This window comes from Enhydra lutris, unplaced genomic scaffold (assembly GCF_002288905.1).
Source record: "Enhydra lutris kenyoni isolate GAN:26980312 unplaced genomic scaffold, ASM228890v2 scaffoldscaffold2, whole genome shotgun sequence".
NCBI lineage: Eukaryota > Metazoa > Chordata > Mammalia > Carnivora > Mustelidae > Enhydra > Enhydra lutris.
Genome location: NW_019154086.1, coordinates 74,118,379 through 74,140,976, shown reverse-complemented (window position 1 = coordinate 74,140,976; position 22,598 = coordinate 74,118,379). Strand labels below are relative to the sequence as shown.

Genomic DNA, 22,598 nt, shown 5'->3' with positions numbered 1-22,598 from the left:
TTAAATCTGATGATGGTTAAAATTTAAAGTTCTGTAGGAGGAAATTTGGAAGGTAAAGTTGGAGAAATAATCCAGGGTGTAAAACAGAACCAAAGAGAAGGAATGTATCAAAGAAAAAAAAATGATTTGGTGCCTTTATGTAGGAGGTTCATTATCTCACTAGTTGGAGTTCCAGAAAAAGAACTTAAAATATATTGGAGGAACATTTTAAAGAAAAAAATAAAAGAATTTTCTAGAACTGAAAGTCATGAACTTCCAGACTGAAAGAGCTCAAGAAGTGCTTAAGACAGTAAATATAAAAGATTTTCAGCTAAATACATCATTTTGTGATTTCAAAATACCAAGAATGAAAAAACAGATACAAACACCTTGTAGCAAGGAAAAACTAGGTTACCTACAAAGGAACAAACATCAAATTGGTATCAGTCTTCATACAACTCATACAACTAACTGTGGGTGGTAGAATATAATGAATCAGTGTCTTGAAAGATTGGAGGAGAAATTATTTTCAGTGTAGGATTTTATACTTATCCAAACTGTAAGTGAAGTGTGAGAGTTAGAAAGAACATTTCCAGGTATGTAAGGATATAGAATATTGACTTGATGACATACCCTTTCTTTTAGGAAGTTATTAGAGAATGTGCTCCAGAAAATGACGGTGTATCTAGAAAATAGTAGTTTTTTAACATGAGCTAGAGGGAAGAGAAGACCTAGGATCACTGTTAAGAAGTAGGTCTTAACTGATATATCACCTTGACGAGGGGAATATTCAGTAAAAACGGAGATTGGAGAGTAACCTTGAGAATTTAGAACCATTTAAGGTAGGGATAAAAGGCAAAGAATTAAATACTCCAGGAAAATTAAAAATAATATGAACAGGAAAAAACACAAATTATAGCAAACTACTTTAATATGTAATGAGTATTATTTACATAGTTTTCTTAATGTAAATGATGTTTACTGGCTTTAAACTTTTAGTAGAGTACAAAAATAATTATAGTTACAGAACAGAAAAATTGTTAACCATTCAATATAAGATTATTTGATGGAAGTTACAAGTTGAAAGTAAAGAATAAGGTCACTAAAAAATATCCTTTGATTCTTATTTTACAAAATGGAGTATCAGTAGTACATGAAACCATAAATAAATGTGTAAGTAAAGTTACAAAGATCAATAATAGAGGAAATAATAACTAATGTAAATGTAGAATTGGTTGTGTGAGGAGTTAAATTCTCTTCTCCCACAGTAGGAAGTTAAGAGGTAATATTTAAAATTGGTAACTAAGAAAGTACTGACAAAGCTTATTATCAACAGCTATTAAAAATTTTGAAAGCTGTTAATTCTAGGGTGTTGGACTAGTGAGAGAGAAGACTGAATTCTTTCTGTACAGTTAGCATTTTTTAAATCTTGAAGATGTATTAATTTCATATATATGAACTATTTTTTTGCTTTATATATGTATACAAAATTTAAAAGAGTGCATGTACATTGTGTTTTTTTACAAGTTTATTTGTAGATACTTAAAATTATAGGTGAGAACTGTGTGAGGTGATGGATATGTTAACTAGCTTGATTATAGTGATAATTTCACTGTTACTTGTATATCAAAACATGAAGTTGTATATCTTAAATATATACAATTTCTGTTTGTCAGTTATACCCCAATAAAGCTGAAAAAAAAAAATTGGAGGAGGAAGGAGAGTTTAGAATATAACCTTATAGAATAGATTTGTAAGAGCAATGCAGTATAAAGAAAACTGTATTATTTGAAAATATATATTTCTTTTATTTATTTTTTTATGATGCCCAAGTGAATATGGGAGCTGTATTAGGACTTTTTGATTAAAATTGACAAAGAGTCAAGCTAGCTTAAGCAAAAAAAGAAGGGTATGGGGGATTTATTAGATTACTACACCGTGGAACCGCAAGGACTAGAACTAGTTTCAGGATTTTCTGAATCCAGAGAATAAAATATCACCTGGAACCGTTCTCCCCCTTTCTTATCCTCATTCACTCAGGGATCCTGACAGTTCTGCAGTTAAGCTTAATTAAAACCAAGAGGTTTCTCCCTACCCCATTTGTAATCCTCAGAATATTTTGGGGAACCTGAGCCCAGCCAACGTTATGTGCCTCCTGCTTTGACTGATAGTTGTGTTAAGGAGAGTATAGTAAGATTTTTGGCTCAGTCTGACGATCAGCTCACCCCATGGCTGGGGGGAATAAGGATACTAAATTGACAGCCCAATGAGAACCATAGATATGTTGGAGGGATAAGGGGTTCCCTCAAGAAGTAAATGAGGTAGTGTGAAACAGAGCTGCTAGGTAAACAAACATAACAGATATCCACTACAAATAATAATTTTATGTGTCATTTTGAAAACTATCAAAATAGTTTTAGTTATTTTCTAATGATTTCTGAGGAAAATAAAATAAGTATTAAAAGAAGTACATTATTTGTAAACAAGATGTATTAATCTTGTTTCAGTGCCTGTTTTCATTTTCCCCCACCTTTCACCTATATAAGCTTTGTTAACATTCATGTTATGATGGGAAATGCTTTTAAGGTTTTCAGAAGCACTTTATTATTTTTTTAATTTAACTAATTTGTTAGTTTTTGTTTCATTGCTTCCTATCTTTTTTACTACTGCTAATGAAAAAATAATGTATTAAGCAGAAGCAAATCTTACCTTGAGATGGACAGTGTTAGGGGGGAAAAAGTAAACTGTCTTAGTAGTTTGTCAAAGAATAATGTTTCTTGTAAGGAAAACTTCCTGCATTATTAGAGTTTACTTTAACAGAAAAGTTATTTGTAATACCAGATACAAATACAAATACAAAATACAAATACAAAAGTATTTATAATACCAGAAGAAAAATGAGGAAATAAAAACATGGTGATATTAGTAAGAGAATAAAGAGTCTGTAACAGTGTTCAACTTACTTAAATAAATATATAAACTGGAAAATTCTAATTCCATAATCATTCATTCATTCAGTAAATCTCTTGTGCTTGGTTCTAGGCTAAACATTTTAGAAAATAAGAGAAATTCTTGTTCTTAAAGACCTTACAAAGCTAAAAAATATTAAAAAAGCAGTCACACTATTATGTAATTATAATTATGAAGGAATTACAGGGTACCATGAGAGAGTATAATAGGGGCTTGACTTGGTCTGGGAGGTCAGGGAAAATTTGCTGGGTAAGCTAACAACTCGAGCTGAACTCTGAACGAATGATAACAGTTAGATGAAGGAGCAGAAGAGCCTCCCAGGGATGGCAAATAGAATGTACAAGGTGACTGGACAAGATGTCAGGATATTAATGGATTTCATTATAATTCATATCTGTTTGTTGAATTCTTGTTTGTGATCTGTATTATGTACGTAATGTTTTTTATTCCCTTGACATACTAAAAAGTTATAGGTGAGCTAAAGAGTTAAGTAATACCTACGAGATTTTGTTTTATATAAATATATATATTGTAAGAGTGTGTATAAAACATATGTTAAACATATAAGTTACTATATTCTGTGGCAGTATTATCTGGTCCATATATCCATCTTCATAAAAGCCTGTTCCATCTTATAAATTATACATATGTGAGGATGTGCCTTCTATAAACTGGGAGACCACAAAAACTACAGTTTTATGAAGGTCTTATTGACAGGGAAGGAAGATGGATTCTGTTTTTATTTATACTTGAGTTTTTTTTTTTTTTAATTTTGTGGCAATGAATATAATCACGGAGAGAACGGTCTTAAGTTGGCTAATTATGATTTTACCTAGGTTGACTCTTTTTATAAGCATATTTTCTAAAGAAATGAAGATTTAGCTGTGTGTGTATGTATTTGCACTAAAAAGGACCTCAGGTTAAATCTCTTTTATAGATAAGAAAACTTAGGCCTGAGCTGGTGTAGAGGACTTTTGTAAGTCTGAGTTAAGTCCCCCCCGCCCTGTTGTTTTCTTACTTTAAATTGGTTAAACATTGGTTTCTGTTTTACTGGTAAAACTGAGCCAAACACCCTGAAACTAAGTGGATCTTTAGGCAGAGAACTTTAGACTTTACCAGTTTTATATAAAATAAAAGCAAACTTCAATGCTGCCTTCTCAGCCACCTTTAGCCCAACAGAAAGTAAGTGTTCATAGATTTTAGCATTCCACACAGGGTTCCGTGATGGAAAGTGCATATTTGCCTGGGAGCCATTAGGTCCACAAAGATCTGTATGATCCACTGGAGAGGGAACTAGTTCAGCTAGTAGTGCTTATTATGTGTAGTGTCAAATACTAAAAATGTATACCCTAATATGCCAAGTTGCCTGTAAGAGAAGACCAAAAAGCCTTCTGTTTCATGGAATTAAATGGGTATAATCAGCGTCTCATTTAGAGTGGCTAGACATTCATATGTTAGGCCACACATGTAATGATAGATCAGTAACCCTTTCTGACTATATTGCTGAATTGGATTATATTTGAAACAGAATTTGTGCCTATCTCCTATTTAACCAAGTTTAATTGGTTGTATATAACTTAGGTCTAGGCTTCAACTAACTTAGGAAATAGAAATAGCCTAGAAATTAAAGGAAGAAAGGATAATTATAAAGGGCTGATTTTGGGGGTAGGGCCAAACCCCACCAAATGTGTTTATCTTATGGCCCCATCCATATATTCTTTGTCTGCAACATGTAGCACTCTTTTTGCTTCTTGACTTTTTATTTATTATTTTGACCAACACTTATTCAAAACCTTCTCCAATTTTATATCTGTTATGTTTACTAATATTTGTGGCAGGTGATCTCATTTATTTTATAGAGAAATCTAGGCTGGCTAGCCTGTTTCCTTGTTTTCTCTCTTTAAAGAAATGATTTCTGGAGCGCCTGGTTGGCTCAGTTGGTAGAGCATGTGACTCAGTCTCAGGGTCATGAGTTCAAGCCCCACACTGGGCATGGAGCCTACTTAAAAATTAAATAACTAAAAAAAGAAATGATTTCCTTTTTGCAGCAATTGGCGGTCTTAATTTAATTCCCATACTAAATTCCCTTGGCATTGCTTTGTTTTTCTTTGCCTTTACATTAGAATGTTTTGTTTTCAGGATTTGTTGTAGCTAAAGTCAACATTAGACAAACCTGCATGCATTTGTTTATACTGGCTATGTTTAGAAACTCAGCATTTCATTTGGTGCTAGTAGTGCCTAGAATCATTTTTCCTTATAATTTTGGCCTGTATTGCTCCATTTGTTAATTTTGGGATGAAGCAGTTGAGACTTGGCAGAGATAGAGAGGGATTATTAACTGGTATATTTATGTTGACAGAGATGAAAAGTGATCAGGTGAGGACATACCCTATTCCCATCTGTGTTGGTATATATCAGAACCTAGAAGTATATATATGTATAGTTTTATAGCATGGTATTTATGGCTTTTGGAATATAATTGAAGGAAGGCTTGATAATTCTTGGTCAGTTGAGATACACAAAAACTAAAGAGAAAAAGCAGTAGACTAAAAGCTGGTACTATTTCACTGCTATTAGGAAGATTATGTATTCTTTAGAAGAAGATGTATATAGTCACTATGGATGGTGTAAATACATGTTTGAGTTTTTCTGAATTTGAATGTCTTTATTTTGGGCTAAGCAGGATTCCTGAAAAACTATAGATTTGAACCTTTCAACTTTTCCTCCCTTCCTCCTGATAGCTTTGGTCTGTAAAGCTGGATCATAATAGTGGAATAAAACAAGAAGAAGAAAAAAGGAATGCTTCTGAAATTGTTGGAAAAATGACAAAGTTTTGCCCATTGCTCCTTACCCAGAAATCTTAAGAACATTCCTTTAGATACACCTAAATTACATAAAAGCAAATATTAAGAGAACTAAAGGGAGAAATAGACAGCAATATAATAATAGTAGGAAACTTTAATATGCCACTTTCATCAGTAGTTAAGATCATGCAGATAAAAAAACAAGGAAACATTGGCCTTAACACATTAGACCTGATGGACTAAACAGACATATACAGAATATTCTATCCAAAAGAAACAATATACATTCTTCTCATATGCACAGGATAGATCATTTATTAGGCCACAAAAAGGTCTTAATACGTTTAAGAAGATTGAAATAATATTAAGCATCTTTTCTGACCATAGAGGCATAAAAATAAATCAATTACAACAAGAAAACTAGAAAAACTACCAATATATGAAGATTAAACAGCATTCTATTGAATAAATGGGTCAAAAAAGAAGTCAAAGAGAAACCAAAACAACGTTTAGACAAATGAAAATAGATATATATACAACATACCAAAACTTACAGGATGCAGCAAAAGCAGTGCTAAAAGGAAAGTTCATGAGGATAAATGCCTACTTAAGAAGCAGGAAAGAGCTCAAATAAATAACCTAACTTTACATTCCAAGGAACTAGGAAAAAAAGAACAAATGAAGCCCAAAGTTAATAGAAAGAAAGAAATAAAGATCAGAATGGAAATGAACGACTAACCAAAAGAAAAGATTGATAAAACTGAGAGCTGGTTCTTTGGAAAGAGAAATAAAATTGAGAAACCTTTATCTAGATTCATCAACAGAAAAAGAAGACTCAAAATCAGAAATAGAATATAGTACAACTGATACCACAGAAATACAAAAGAGACTACTATGTACAGTTATACACCATCAAATTTGACAACCTAAAAGAAACATAAATTCCTAGAAGCACACAATCTACCAAGACTGCATCATGAAGAAATAGAAACCTGAACAGACTAAGTACTAGAAAGGAGATTGACTCAGTATTCAGAAACCTCCCAATAAACAAAAGTCCAGGACCAGACGACTTCACCTGTGAATTCCAGCCAATATTCAAAGAAGAATTAATATCAATCCTTTTCAAACTCTGAAAAAATTGAAGAGGTGGGAATATTTCCAAACTCATTTTACAAGGCCAGCATTACTTGGATACCAAAACCAGACAGGGAAACCACAATAAAAGAAAAATTACAGGTCGGTGTCCCTGAGGAGCATAGTTAGAAAAATAGTCAACAAAATATCAGTAAACTGAATACAACAGCCCACTAAAAGGATCATGCACTGTGATTAAGTGGGGTTTTTCAGGGGATGCAAAATGGTTCAGGCATTCACAAATCAATGTGATACACTGCATTAACAAAATAAAGGATAAAAATCATTATGATTCTCTCAGTAGATGCAGGAAATGATTTAAGAAAGTTGAATATCCATTTATGATAAAAACTCTTAACAAAGTGGGTATAGAGGGAACATTATCAACATCATAAATGCCACATTTATCACAGGTCCACAGCTAACTTACACTCGGTGGTGAAAAGCTGAAAGTTTTCCCTCTAAGGATGCCCATTCTTGCCACTTTTATTCATATAGTAATGGAAGTCCTTGCCAGAGCAATCATGGGAAAAAAAAAAAAAAAAGTCTTCCAAATCAGAAAAGAAGTAAAACTGTCTCTATTGGCAGATGATATGATATTTTGATTGGAAACTATAAAGAAACCTGTTAGAACTAGTAAAAAAAAAAAAAAAAGTCAATAAATTTGCAAGACCCAAAATCAGTGTATAAAAATGTTACATTTCTGTGTGCTAATAATGCACTGCCAGAGAAATTAAAAAAACAGTCCTATTTACAGCTGTATCAAAAAGAATAAAATATCTAGAAGTTTGTTTCACCAAGGAAATGAAAGACCTGTATACTGAAAACTACATGGCACTAATGAAAGAAATTGAAGAAGACACAAATAAATGGAAAGATATTCCATGCTCATGGATTGGAAGAATTAATGTTGTTAAAATGTCGTTGCCACCCAAAGCAATCTACAGATTTAGTGCAATCTCTGTCAAAAATCCAATGGCATTTTTTCACAGAAATAGTACAGATAATTCCTAAGATTTTAATCTAACCACAGAAGATTCCAAATAGCCAAGGTAATCTTGAGAAGGAAGAAAAAAGCTGGAGGCATCGTGTGACCTAAAATTCAAACCATATTACAAAGCTGTAGTAATCAAAACAGTATGGTATTTAAAAAACAACAACAACAACAGTATGGTATTGGTATAAAACCAAATACATAGATTAACCTAGCAGAATAGAGAGCCCCCAAATAAATTCATGCATATGTGGTCAGTTAATTTACATCAAAGAAGCCAAGATTATATATTGGGGAATGGACTGGCTCTTTAATAAATGGTGCTGCGAAAACTGGATAGCCACATGCAAAGGAATGGAACTAGACCCCTGTCTTACACCATACACAAAAATCAACTCAAGATGGGTTGAAGACTTGACCTTAAGACTTAAAGCATAAAACTCCCAGTAGAAAATGTAGGTGCTAAGGTCCTTGACATTAGGCTTGGCAGTGATAGTTTTGGATTTGACACCAAAAGCAAAGGCATCAAAAGCATAATAAACAAGGGGGCTTACATCAAACTAAAAAGCTTAGGCACAACAAAGGAAACCACCAACAAAATGAAAAGCAGCCTATTAGATGGGAGAAAATATTTGCAAATCATGTATCTGATGAGGTGGTTAATACCCCCAAAGATACAAAGAATTCATATAACTCAATAGTAAAAAAAAAAAAAAAAAAAAAAAAAAAATGGGCAGAGAATCTGAATAGACATTTTCCTAAAGAAGATAGTACATTTGGCTAGCATGTATATGAAAAGATGCTCATCACTAATCTTCAGGGAAATGCAAATCAAATCACAATGAGTCACCACCTCACACTTGTTGGAATGGCTAGTATCAAAAATACAAGAAATAAGTGTTGGTAGGGATGTGAGAAAATGGAACTCTTGTGCCCTGTTGGTGGGAATGTAAATTGTTGCAGCCACTATGAAAAAAGGTGTGTTGTATGTACCTCAGAGAACTGAGAGTAGAACTACTCTATGATCTAGCAATTCTTCTGGGTATTTATCCAAAGAAAGTAAAACCAATATCTTGCAAAGATATTGTTACCCAAGTTCATTATAGTATTACTTACAATAGCTGAGACATGGAAAGAACCTCAGCACCCATAGATGGATAAATGGGTAAAGAATATGTGATATATATATATATATCTTACATAAAATGTATGTATCTCAAATATATACCACAAAAAAAGAAGGTATCATGTTATTTGTGTCAACATGGATGGACCTTGAAGGCATTTTGCTAACTGAAAGAAGTTAGAGAAAGGGTGTGGAGTTTGATAAGTTCTTTATAGATTTTAGATACTAGCCCTTTATCTGATAAGACATTTGCAGATATTTTCTCCCGTTCTGTAGGTTGTCTTCTGGTTTCATCAACTGTTTCTTTTGCTGCCAGCAGTTTAAGAGTACCTTTTTCCCTATACCTTTGTCAATATGTGGTTTTAAAATTTTTTTAATTAATGACAATTGTCAAACCTATTAACAAGTAGAAGGAATATTTTAATGAACTGTCCTGCCCATCACCAGTTTCAACATTTATCAGCATATCATCAGTCTTGTTTTCTCTGTACATCCCTACTCCTTAACCCATTTCTAGGTATCTGATCTTTTTTTTTTTTTAATTTACAGCTTTACTGAGATAAAAATTTCATATTATTCATGCTTTGTTAGGTGTATAATTTGATAATTTTTAGTAAATGTATAGAGTTGTGCAGTTATCATCACAGTCCAGTTTTACATTTTCATCACACCAGAAAGTTCCCTCTTGCTCATTTACAGCCAATCCCCAGTCCCCTCCTCAGCCCAAGGCAACCCCTGATCTATTTTCTATCTCAATAGAGTTGTTATTTCTGGACATTTCATACAGACAATATGACACAATATATAGGCTTTTAGATATGATTTCTTTCACTTAGAATAATGTTTTTGAGGTTCATCCATGTTCTGACACTTACCAGGAGCTCCTTCCTTTTTGTGCTGAATACTACTTCACTGTATGGATACATTACATTTTGTTTATGCATTCAGCAGTTGATGGATATTTGGATTGTTTCCAATTTTTGGCTTCGAACATTTGTGTATTATTAAGTCTTGTGTGGATAGATGTTTTTATTTCTCTTGAGGAGCTACCTAGGAATGGATGTTACAAGTTATGTTCAACATAGAACTGCCAAACTGTGTCCAAAGTGATTATACCATTTGAAGTTCTAACCAGCTGTCTGGGGGCAGCTTCAGTTTTCTCCACATCACTAACACTTTTTATATTATTAGTCTTTTTTATTATAGCCATTCTAATAGTTGTGTGGTGGTATCTCAGTTTGGCTTTAATTTGTATTTCCTCAGTGCTGTTGATGGCAACCATCTTTTTGTGTACTTACTTGCTATTGCTTATCTTCTTTGGTAATGTGTCTATTCAGATGTTCTGCCCATTTTTCAATTGGATTTTTTGCCTTACTGAGTTGTAGGATTTTTTTTTTTTTCTGTATTCTGTTTATGCATTCAGTATCAGATAAGTGATAGTAAATACTTCCACTCTATGGCCTGTCTTCATTTTCTTACTGGTACCTTTTGAAATTTATTCCTGGTTTTAAGAAATTTGATTATAATTTGCCTTGTGTAGTTTCCTTCATGTTTATTGACCTTAAACTTCTTGGTTCTTTGGATTTATGATTTTAACCAAATTTGGGAAATTTCTTTATAAAAATAAAAAGATTTTTATTTTTGAGTAATCTTTATACCCAATGTGGGGCTCAAACCACAATCCTGAGATCAAGAATTACATGTTCTACCGACTGAGCCAGCCAAGCACTCTCAAAAATTATTTTAGAAAGCATCATTATGTTTTTTTTTATTTTTTTAAAAGATTTTATTTATTTATTTGACAGAGAGACAGTGAAAGATGGAACACAAGCGGGGGGAGTGAGAGAGAGAGAAGCAGGGAGCCTGATGCGGGGCTCGATCCCAGAGGCTTTAACCCACTGAGCCACCCAGGCGCCCCAGGATAATTTTAAACATATACACCTTGGCCTACCACCTAGATCACCTAGATACATCAAATTCAAACTCTGAAAATCAGAGAGGAAATTTTGAAGGCCACAAGAGTAAGGTATTACCTGATTTAGAAGACTAAAGAAATATAGCAGACATCGCAGAAACTATGCTAGTCAGAACACAGTGAAGTGACGTCTTTTAAGTGCTGAAAGAAAAAATAGCTCTCCAATCAAGAAGGAAAATTAAAGATGTTTTCAGGGAAGCAGAAGCTGAAATTACTCATTCTCAGAAGACCTGAACTATCGAAAGATAATAGTACTGATATGATGCCAGACAGAAAAATCTACCCCCAAAAATGAAGAGAGCTGGTAATGATAAAAACTGAAGATAAATATAAAAATGAATTTTCTTACTTTTAATGACTGTAAAACGTAACCATCTAAAACAGAGGTTGGCAAATATTGTTTTAAAGAGCTTTTTTTTTTTTTTTAAGATTTTATTTATTTATCTGACAGATCACAAGTAGGCAGAGAGAGAGAGAGAGAGGGAAGCAGGCTCCCCAGCAGAGAGCCTGACGCGGGGCTCCATCTCAGGACCCCAAGACCATGACCCTAGCAGAAGGCAGAGGCCCCAACCCACTGAGCCACCCAGGTGCCCCAGGGCTGGGTTTTTTTAAGATCTGCAGATTGTAGGGTGTGGTAACTACTCAACTCTGCGCTTACAGCACCAAGGCAGCCATAGACAATACATAAAAGAATGCATGTAGCTGTGTCTCAGTCAAACTTAACAGAAACTGGCAGCCAGTTTCTAAATGCCATTTTCTAAATGCCGAGACTTAAAACAAGAACTGTAGTGAAGCACTGTTGGTTTATAGCATATTTAAAATGAAAATGAATGACAAGAGTAGCACAAAGATTACTATATCATACCTAAAGCAGCATAATATTTGAAGGCATGCCAGGATTTGTTAAAGATACATATTGTAAATTCTAGGGTAATCATGAAAAACATTGAATATAGCATGGATATATTAAGCCTAAGTGGAGATAAAATGTAATTACAAATTCACTCAATCCAAAAATAGGTGTAAGAAGAGGTCACTGCAATAGTGAACCAGACAGAACAAATAGAAAACAATTATGAAGAGAAGAGGTTTTAATCCAAGCACATCAAAAATCGTATTACATGTAAATGGTCTAAATCTATTAAAAAGACAGAAGTTGGTTGGTTGGATAGAAAAACAAAATTCACTAACAGATACATAACCATACTCCTATGCCCTTTTAATGTATACTTTATTTACTCATTACACACTTTACCCCCCCCCTTTTTTTTTTTTTTTTTTAAACTTAAAGAGATTACTCTTTGGAGATAAAGATTTAGTTCAAGGGGCACCTGGGTGATTCAGTTGGTTAAGCTGCTGCTTTCCGCTCAGGTCATGATTTCAGGGTCCTGGGTTTGAGCCCCATATCGGGCTCCCTGTTCAGCAGGGAGCCTGCTTCTCCCTCTCCCTCTGCCTGCTGCTTTGTCTACTTGTACTCCCTATCTGTGTGTCAAATAAGTAAAAACCTTTAAAAAAAAAAGATTTAATTCAAGTCCCTGTTTATACCTCCTAGTATTCTATTGGGTAGATGTACCAATTTATTCAGTCATATCTTCTAATATATATTTGGATTGTTTCCATTATTTTCCTGTTATAAATAGTGCTATGCATTTTGTTTGTTTGTTTTTGCTGGTAGATTTTTGGGGTGGATTCCTAGAATCTGTGTCAAAGAATAAACAGGTGAGATAAATTTGCTAAGTAGTCCAAAGTTCTTTCTATAACAGCTTATACCATTTTGCATTCGCACCCACAAAATTAGTCCTTGTTTACATTCGACCTCACCAATATTATGTTATCAATATTGTGTGAAATTTTTGCTAATCTAACAAAGGAGAAATGGCATTTTAATATATTTTTTAAAAAGATTTATTTATTTTAGAAAGAGAGAGCACAGCATGAGGGGCAGAGGAGAAGAGAGAGACTCCTTAGCAAACTCCATGCTGAGTGCAGAGCCCAGTGCAAGGCTCGATCTTATGACCCTGAGATCAGGACCTGAGCCAAAATCAAGAGTTGGATGCTCAACCAGCTCAACCTGGGACGCATCACCCAGGCATCCTTTAGTGTAGTTTTAATTTGTATATTTAACATGTATTTTTCTTTTCTTTTCCTTCCTTCCTTCCTTCCTTCCTTCCTTCCTTCCTTCCTTCCTCTCAAGATTTTTCATTTATTTGAGAGAGCAAGAGAGCAAGAGCAGAGGGAGGGACAGAGAGAGAGGGACAAGCAGACTCCACACTGAGCAGAGCCCGACATGGGGCTCAATCTCACAACCCTGAGATCATGAACCGAGTGGAAACCAAGAGTCGGATGCTTAACTGACTGAGCCACCCACGTGCCCCTTAATTTGGATTTTTCTTATTGTGAGTGAAGTTGAACATCTGTTTGCATATCCTTACAAACCATTATTTTTTCATTTATCTTTTGATTTTGCTTATGTTGTTTGTATTGTTAGACATTCAAAAATGTAATTAAAATTTGTCAGTATTCTCTGTTGCCCTTGCATCTTGAATCATAGTTAAGAATAATTTAAAGGAAAATGATTTGTCTATAATCAGTCTGTATGGGATTTTTTTCCTGATATTTGTAATGTTTAATTTTTTCTATTTAAGTTTTGATCCACTTTGAATTTTTTCTTAATTTGGAAGCAAGAGAGAATCAATTTTGTCTTATAACATTTGACTATCCAATTCGAAGAAATCAACTTTTTCCCTACTAATTTGAGATGTTGCTTTTGTCCTGTACGTGCTTTTCACATGCAGTTTGTCTATTTTTGGATTTTTCGTTTCATTAGGCTATTTGTTCATGTGTCAGTACAGTGGTGGTTCAGTTATGGAGGCTTTACAAAATGTTTTCATATTGGCTAGCTCCTTTTCATTGCTCTTGCTGTTTCATGGTTTTTCTAGATACTCAGCTTTCTAGATAGTAAACTCGCCTACCTCCACAAAAACTTGCAAGTACTTTTATTGTATGTAAATTTTTAAATTACTTAAGGAGACTTCAGTGCTTAACTTATTGAAGTATATATACTTTATGTGTTCTTTACCTTCCTCCAGTCCATGGACACTGAACAATAATGCTAAATTTCTCTTTCCAACTTAAGTGCTGTGTATGTCATATTTTTGCTGTATTTTAAAGCCCAGATGAGATTATTTCTTCATGGTGTCAAAATTTGTAGCCTATATATTTACTAATTTTCATCTTGATCCTTCTTGCTAATTAAATTTCCTATCTGAAAGCAGTTTCTATTTTTCTGTGGTTGTTTAAAATTTTTTTTTTTTATTTGATGGTTTATAGTTTACTGTGATTAGCGAGGTATAGACTTATTTTTATTAATCCTTATGGGATTTCCTCAGCTTTCTAGATCTGAGGGTTGGTATTTTTCATCAGTTTGAAAAAGTCTTATCTTGCTTTTGTCTTTATCCCATTTCTCTCTTTTTTTGTGTGCAAGTATAATTAGGCATATACATTCCATTCCCTGTGTCTCCAGTTCTTGCTTTTGTTTTCTATTTCTTTGTCTTTCTACATTGTATTCTATATTAGTAAGTGGATTTCTTGCATTTGGATAGTTAAGCATCATACTTAAGTGGAATTTTCCTGTGGTAGAAAAACACATAAATCCACATTCGTGTATTGCAGGATGAAAATTATGTACATGCTTCAGAGACCCAAAAAAGAACAGTAATTCTCATTATAACTCCCAGATAATCTACTATATATATCTGATTATCAGGAAACCTGGTATCTTCTTATTGCTATTTGTAATAGATGAGAAAATATAGTCTGACTTCCAAGCATCCTGATGGCAGAATGTAGTTTGTTTCATAAATAGGGACTGTACCAGTACTCTAGTTATTTAAACTTGCATAACTGATAACAGTATACTGATTGATGCAAGTCAACTAAGTATGATTATATATGGTATAATTTTTTAAATTCAGAGGCATGCTATTTATCATGTATTTGTCCTAGTATAATTTATGTTTTTATAGAAATCATTTCATTTAAGTGATTCTACTTTGAATAATAATTTTAATTTATGTAAATGAACTTTAGTTAACTCATAACTTGGACTAAGGTTAATTATAAATTGATTAGTATATAGACTGGTAATATTAAGTATTATATTAAATGTATTATACAAACATTAAACATATTCAAAATTAAAATCGGATATAGACATACAATGATAAATTTTTAGAAGCCCTTCAATGATATTTAGCCAGATATCTTGAAAATCTGCATAATCTAAGTGAAGAAAAATTAATGTTTTATGTTTCAACAAAATTGACAGTACATACCAAAGAACGTATCTGTGAAGATCTTGTGTTTGCTCTTAGATTATTATTGTTTTTTAAAAGATTTTATTTATTTATGACAGAGAGAAATAGCACGAGAGGGAACACAAGCTCAGGAGAGCTGGAGAGGGAGAAGCAGGCTTCCCGCTGAGCAGGGAGCCTGATATAGGGCTCTATCCCAGGACACTGGGATCATGACCTGATGAGCCACCCAGTTGCCCCTCCTCTTAGATTATTGAAGGAAGAACTTTGATAGCAGTCTTAATAATAAAAATTAACAGTATTGTATTATTAGCAAGCATCAGTAGCACTACCAGGGATTGTTCTAAGTGCTTTCCAAAAGGTAGTTATTATTATTTTCTGTTTTATAAACAAATAAATTGAGGCACAGAGCCATTAGGTGATTTGCCCAGGGTTACATATCAAGAAAGTGGTGGAACTGAGATTGAAACCCAAACACTGTGGCTGTAGACCAGGGGCAAGTAAAGGGCCAGACAGTAAATATTTCAGACTTAGCTCATAAGGTTTCTATTACTACTACTCAGTTCTGTCATTGTAGTGTGCAAGCAGCCGCAGCCAATATGTAAAGGGATGGGTATGGTTGTTTTCTTATAATACCTTATTTATCGACAGGATATTATATTTCATATAATTTTTAGTTGTCACAAAAAGTTACTCCAGATTTTTCTTTTCTTCTTCCCTTTCCCCTTCTCCCTCTTCCCCCTCTTCTTCTTCTTCTTTAACAATTTAAATATGGCTAACTATTCTTATCATGCATTATTCAGTAGGGTATCACTGGGTCAGATTTAGCCTGTGGGTGGACAGTCGTCTGCCAGCCCTCCTCTAGACTGCCATGTATATTTTGGGGTCCTCCTTTGTTCTGTTCTGGACTCCCCCTCCACCATCCAGTTTTCTTCCATGAGGGTTAGGTAACTTGATCTCTAAACATTTAGTTGATCCTTTATTCCAGTCAATGGGAAATACAACAGATTTAAAACTTGAAGTTTCTACTTCTGTGTATAATCTAGATTTTTTTCCCCTAGTGATTTCACTACCACATAAATACTTGTTTACTTCCCTGAAGTCCTAAGGCAGAGCTAGCTAGATTTGTTTTTATTTACTCTTACTTTGCATGTAATTTTAACATTTTAGTATCATTATCATGGAGTTGGGCCTTGTTACTGAGGTAACTGATAGTGGGGCATGCACAGACTCTCTTTTGTAATGTGGGCTCCTCTTTCATGTTCACATAATTCAGACGTATAATTCTGCATATTTTTTTGCATTCTGTACAAGGTCACATTGCGTCTGCATACTGTTATCTAAATATATTTTATAGCACATTTTATTTCTGCTAAAAGCCTTTATTATCTCTTCCTCTTTTAATACGACTAATTGCCCTACCAGTCAATACTCTTCTACTCAACATAATACAATCCCTTTCCCTTCTACTTAGTGCAAATTTAACGCCTCTGTTTCAACAGGTTATAATATATTTGTAAAGTACAATACTATGATAGTACAGAATTAGCTATATAGTTGGAGAGAAAGAAGGGCATTTTAGACCAGATTCTTAGGTGAAATTGTGTAAATGGGTCTGGAGGAAGCAACAGATCCAAAGACCTTAAAAGCATAGAAGTTAAGGAAATGGGAAGAAGCTTGCTGTGATTGGAGAGCACGAAATTTCTGATAAAAGCTATGTGTGTAAGTATAGTTTTGAATCAGACATAAAAGTTCTTATATCATGACAAGGAATTTGTATTGCCTGCTCTAGATTAACAATCTCAAATACTTAAATGGAATGGGAAGGGAATGATAGTAAAAAAATAAGCAGCTAGTATGTGGGAGAGGTGGATGGAGACTGGCGGGTTGGAAAGGAGGTTCATGTTCTGTGTAAAGGCAGTAATTGCTCAGCTTATTTTATCATAGAGAGATGCAAACCCTGTGGTATAGGGGTTCCTGTTTTTTAGGAGCCCAGAGAAACCTAGATTTAATCTGAAGTAGCAAAGTTTTTAATATTAGCAACTAATTAAAATATTTAAAAAAATATTTTATCCATACCAAGTAAGTGTGTCAGCTGACGGTCTTCACTTTAGATGACACAATCCAAACAGCAGTTTGTAAAGTCTGTTAAGTAGTCAAATCATTCTGTGTTTTAGGATGATAACAATGGCAGCTGTATTAAACCATGTACTTTTAAGTAAGTGTGGAATAGCAAGACTGGAGATAGGAAGAGTCTGTTAGAAGTTTAAAGATGATGTAGATGTTAATTAATGGCTTAATAGGGATAGGGAAGATTCCAGAGGTACATTGATGGGGCTTTTTTCATATTCATTGATAGTAAAATAAGTAATTGCAGAAGGGTTAAAAATGACAAATAATTCTTTACATTCTTGGCCCCCAAGTTCTGTTTTACTCATGTGGACTCAACTGCTTTTACCAGTTTATTGCATATCTGTCTAGATAGTTTGACAGTATGCATTGGCATTCTTATGCCCTCTATCCTCTCCATCCTATCACACAAATGATAATGTAATTAATATATTTCTGCATTTTTTCTTAACAGTATATCTTAGAATTTTCCCATTATCTATTCATATAGATTTAAGTGTATTCTCTCTAATATTCTCATTAACATTTGCATTATATTTCATTGTCTGGGTGTATTGTAATTTATTTTCCCAGTCCCCTGTGGTAGACAATTAGCATGTTTCTATTCTTTTGCTATTACAAATCATTTGTGGATGCATGTCCCTCAATGTCTTTGAGCTGATTTGTGTATATTTGGCTGATTTGCTTTTGTAAGTGGAATTGCTAAGTCAAATGATCATGTGCGTATTGTAAATTTTTTGATGACTACCGCTGTGTTGCCCTTTAAGAGAGGTAGTACCTCTTACCATCCCTCCAACAAGATATCAGAGCCTATTTCTCTACATCAGAACCATTGTAAAATATATCAACATTTTCATTTTTGTAAATATGATAGAAAAGGTATTTCATCACTTACTTGAGTAAAGTAGAACATCTTTTCATATTTGAAAAAAAAAATTCACTTGTGTTTTTTGTGTGTGTGTGAGGTAGTCCTCTCAGTGTTTTACCAGGTGGTTAACTTTTTAAAAAATTAATTCTTCAGGGGTGTCTCGGTGGCTCATTGGGTTGTGTCCAACTCGATCTTCGCGACTGTTGATCTTAGCTCAGGTCTTTTTCTCAGAGTCATGAGTTCAAGCCCTGCATTGGGCTCCATGCCCAGTGTAGATCCTATTACTTGTTTAAGCTTTTTAACAGAGATTCTCGGTGTATCATTTTGCTTTGACTGCTTTTGTAGTTTTTGGTCTGTTGACACTTAAAAATTTTAAGTAAAGTTTTATAAAATATGGGGCATGGTTATTATGTTATATTTAGAAGTCTTTGTAATTACTGTAATACTTGGGGCTTTTACATAATTTTTAAAAACTATATAGTCTCATAGTATGTTTGCATTCTAAAAAACTTCATTCTTAGAGATTAGTTTGGATTAAAGGCAAAAAGTGAGTAAAAAAATACAACTTTGGGTATTCCTAGTTGAAGATCTTGTAGGTAATTAAAATCTAAAGATTCTGAGTTATTTGTCACTCCTTCTACTTTAGGACTGCTAAGTAATACTAAATAATTTCCATAGTTTGTCATGTTCGTGGTTAGGAAATAAGTCATATATCTTCTTATATGAAGTATAAATTATTAAAAACACAAAGTATTTAGTAACAGTGTTTTCCAAAAACAATTATTTCAAAAGGAGGAACCACAGATTTTTGAGCAGTCTGTTATGAGTGGGATAATCAAGATAAGCCCAGAGTTTGAGAACCCATGTGTTGTTTATTAGATATCTAATTGGTGATACTACTATAATATAAATGTTGCCTGAGAGTTTCATAGTGACTCTCTAATTTTCTTATACTTCCATGTTAATTTTCCATCCTTTATATCCATCTGAAGAAAATTAGATTTTGAATTTTCTAAGGGGCCCATTGTACCAGGGTGAAGCTGGACCCATTTTAAATCATCTTGACATGTGTAGCAACATTTTTGCCACCTGATATAACATTGCTTTTTTTTTTTTTTTTGCATTGTGAACACTGGTAGGCATGAGTAATGTAATTGTTCTTTTATAGTTCTAGAACTTCAGTATATTTCTTTGTATTTTCTTTGAGGACACTTAAAAGTTTACTGAAAACTTAACATGAATCTTAAATGATCAGTGTAATGATTCAAGTCTGGCTATTTAAAAACTAAATATCTGATATTACATAGTTTTTATCTCTTGAAAATATTTTAAATTGGGGCAAAAAAAAAAAACAAACCCTAAAGAAACAATAGAAATTATTTTTCACTTGTTCTTTCTAGGAGCTTCTTTGAATTGCTGCTGTTCTTTGGAAGAGATGAGTTTTATGAAGAGCCCTTAAAGGATATTCTCGGATCATTCCAGGTAAAACAACTTAGTCCTTCACATTTTGTGTACATTTAACACATGCCTTATTCTTCCCCTAAAAATGGTATATTGATTATTTATTGCTTTTAAGTTTTTATATTTACTAAGATGGCAATGGTTAGGATCCTATATATTTTACTAGCAGAAAAAGAAGGTTCTTAAAATTAACTTTTAGCCGTATTTCTAAAAGCAGTTCAAGTTAACATTCCAGTTCCACATTTGCTAGACCAGAGCTTGCTTCTACCACCCTTGTAGATTCCTAAGCACATCTTACACATATACTCACATATTTTATTGCTATAGGCTTTGGTTTCAAAGCCCCATGTAGAACTCAGCCCTAGTAATAAAGGACTCTTCTTGCCTAGCCTAAAAGCAGGCTGCTTGTCCCATGTCCCTTTTCCCTGTGGATGTATCCTGATTTTCTCATATATTTATTTGTTTTCTCAATAGCCTTCCCAAGATAGGAAGCAATTTTTTTTTTTTTTACACATGCTATATGAGAGGAGAAAGTAAATCTGGAAGAGCATGACAAAGATCCAAAGACCTGTAGATGCAACAAAACAAAAACAAACAAAAAAAGACCTGTAGATGCAAGAACATTTGATATTTGATTTTCTTTTTTTTTTTTTTTTATGTTTTTTTGGACAGAGAGCACAAGTAGGCAGAGAGGCAGGCTGGGAGGGTGGGGGGAAGCAGGCTCCCTGCCGAGCAGAGACCCAATGTGGGACTCTATCCCAGGACCCTGAGATCATGACCTGAGCCAAAGGCAGAGGCTTTAACCCACTGAGCCACTCAGGCCCTGATCATTTGATCTTTTTACCATATACTTGGGAAACAGTATCTAGTATTCTGGCTAACTAGTATGTCGGTGTAATCTCATCATCATTCTCTGGGGTGGAATAAAGGAAGATGTAGTTTGAGCTCCCTCTAGGGGTGAAGTCTTTAGACATTTTAAATTTATTCCTGTGATGCGTTAATAAGAGAGGCTTTAGGTCAACTAGGAGTATTGTCCATCTTTAGGAAGGAGATCAGCATAATAACAGAAAAGTCATGCAGTGCTTTCTCTCACCTAGAATATTTATTTTGTATTTTTGAAATAAATCTTTTAGGCTGAATTAAAATAGATTTTTATGATTGCTCACTCTGGTGCATACATAGACATAGGAAAATTAGAAGCAGACTTAATTGGCCAAGATATATCTAAACTTCTTCACATTCAGAATCTGACTCTAGATTTGTTTTTTCCACTCAGTCACTCTCTTTTTCTCTACCATTTTGTCTTCAGTGGCATCAAATGTGTTGATGAGGTAGCATTTCTTAAAATAGTTGATAAACGAGCTAAAAGCTATAGGCACTGGGCTTTTAAAAGCTTAAGCTGGTTTAGGGTTCTGTTTAATCAGCCAGCTTTTGACTTCTGCTTCAGAGTATTGTTAAATTATATTAATTGCTCTATACCCTTTCCTTACCATTTGCTTCCCACAAATTCAAAGAGTGCTAGTCTCTTGGATTTTATTGAGTCACCAGTATACCTTTTTGTCAGTTTTCATGCTGTCTCTTTGAATGTCCATGGATACAGAATGACAACTACATTGTGATCATTACCAGGCTGACTTGGATTCTAAGACAGCATTGACTATACAGCATATTCTGATTTTAGAGTTGTAGAAATAGGAAAAAATGTCTTAGAATCAGTAAAACAAAGTATATTATATTAAACATTATACTGTATCCATTCTTATATTTAGCAAAAGAAGTAAAAATACCTATTTTCATGGAGCTTTTTTTTTAAAGTTTATTTATTTATTTTTTTTAGTAATCTCTATACTCTGTGTGGGGCTTGAACTCATGACCTCAAAATCAAGAGTCCTGTGCTTTTCCAACTGAACCAACCAGGTGCCCCATTATGAAGTTTACACTCCAAAGTCTATATTCAGTATTTAAAACTTTTGTAATTTTCCATTCCACTTTTCCTTGACATTTGTGTTTTTGGCATTCCATTCTTGAATTTTTACTAGGCAAATACTTACTTGGTTACCAGTATATGCTAGGCACTAAGCCCTGGGAAAAACAGTAGTAAGCAAAACCAGAAAAAAACCTTGTGGAACTTAATTCTAGTATAAAGACAGAAAGACAGTAAATCAAATCTTCATATATTTGGGAGTATTTTGAAAGTGACAAATGACTCATAGGAAAATGAAGCAGGCCAGGGAGATAGGGAATGCTGGCATGGTGGTATTGGGGAAGGGAATTTCAGTTTTAAATGAGATAGTCAAGAAATGCCTCATGAAGATGTTAACTGAGCACTGATAATGGGAACTGCTGAAGTGTTTGTAAAGTAGATGAAAGACAATATTTGAATTATGTTTTAAATGTGTGAAATCATAACATCTGTGAAGGATTTTTTTTTTTTTTTTTTTTGAGCAGGGTTTTCAATTCATTTCCAAAATAATTCCTCAGGGAAGAGTTCTTGTTTTTGTACTGTTTCCTGTCTCCTACTCAATTGCTAAACCCACCCCTCCTTTTGTTCTCTTTCGTTTTTAAAATCTCTGTGCCACTTCTGCCACTTTCATTGCTATGACTTCTTACTTCCACCTTCTTTCTTCCTACTCTGAATTTTTTTAAGCCTCTAACTCCTGCCTCCCAGGAGAGATTGCATCATCTTTCATCCTCCATTTTCTGAACTGAGCTGTGGCTCCTTGGTGTTTTCTGGCCTGTGCCCTTAGCCATGCACAAAGGGCCAACATGTAGTTCATCATGTACACTTACTGAAACTTTTGCATTTGCTAAACTCTGTAAATTCCCCAGGCTTTTGACTTA

The 22,598-nt window shown here is 33.9% G+C and overlaps 1 protein-coding gene across 2 annotated transcripts in view; it reads left to right on the top strand.

The window, feature by feature from the left end:
• LOC111147069 (zinc finger protein 654) overlaps positions 1-22,598 on the top strand; it is a 79,576-nt gene that overhangs the window by 25,345 nt on the left and 31,633 nt on the right. For both annotated transcript variants that reach the window (XM_022502946.1, XM_022502955.1), the window contains exon 3: positions 19,697-19,778. In XM_022502946.1, the coding sequence (XP_022358654.1) occupies positions 19,697-19,778 (82 nt within the window). The remainder of the gene's footprint in view (positions 1-19,696; positions 19,779-22,598) is intronic.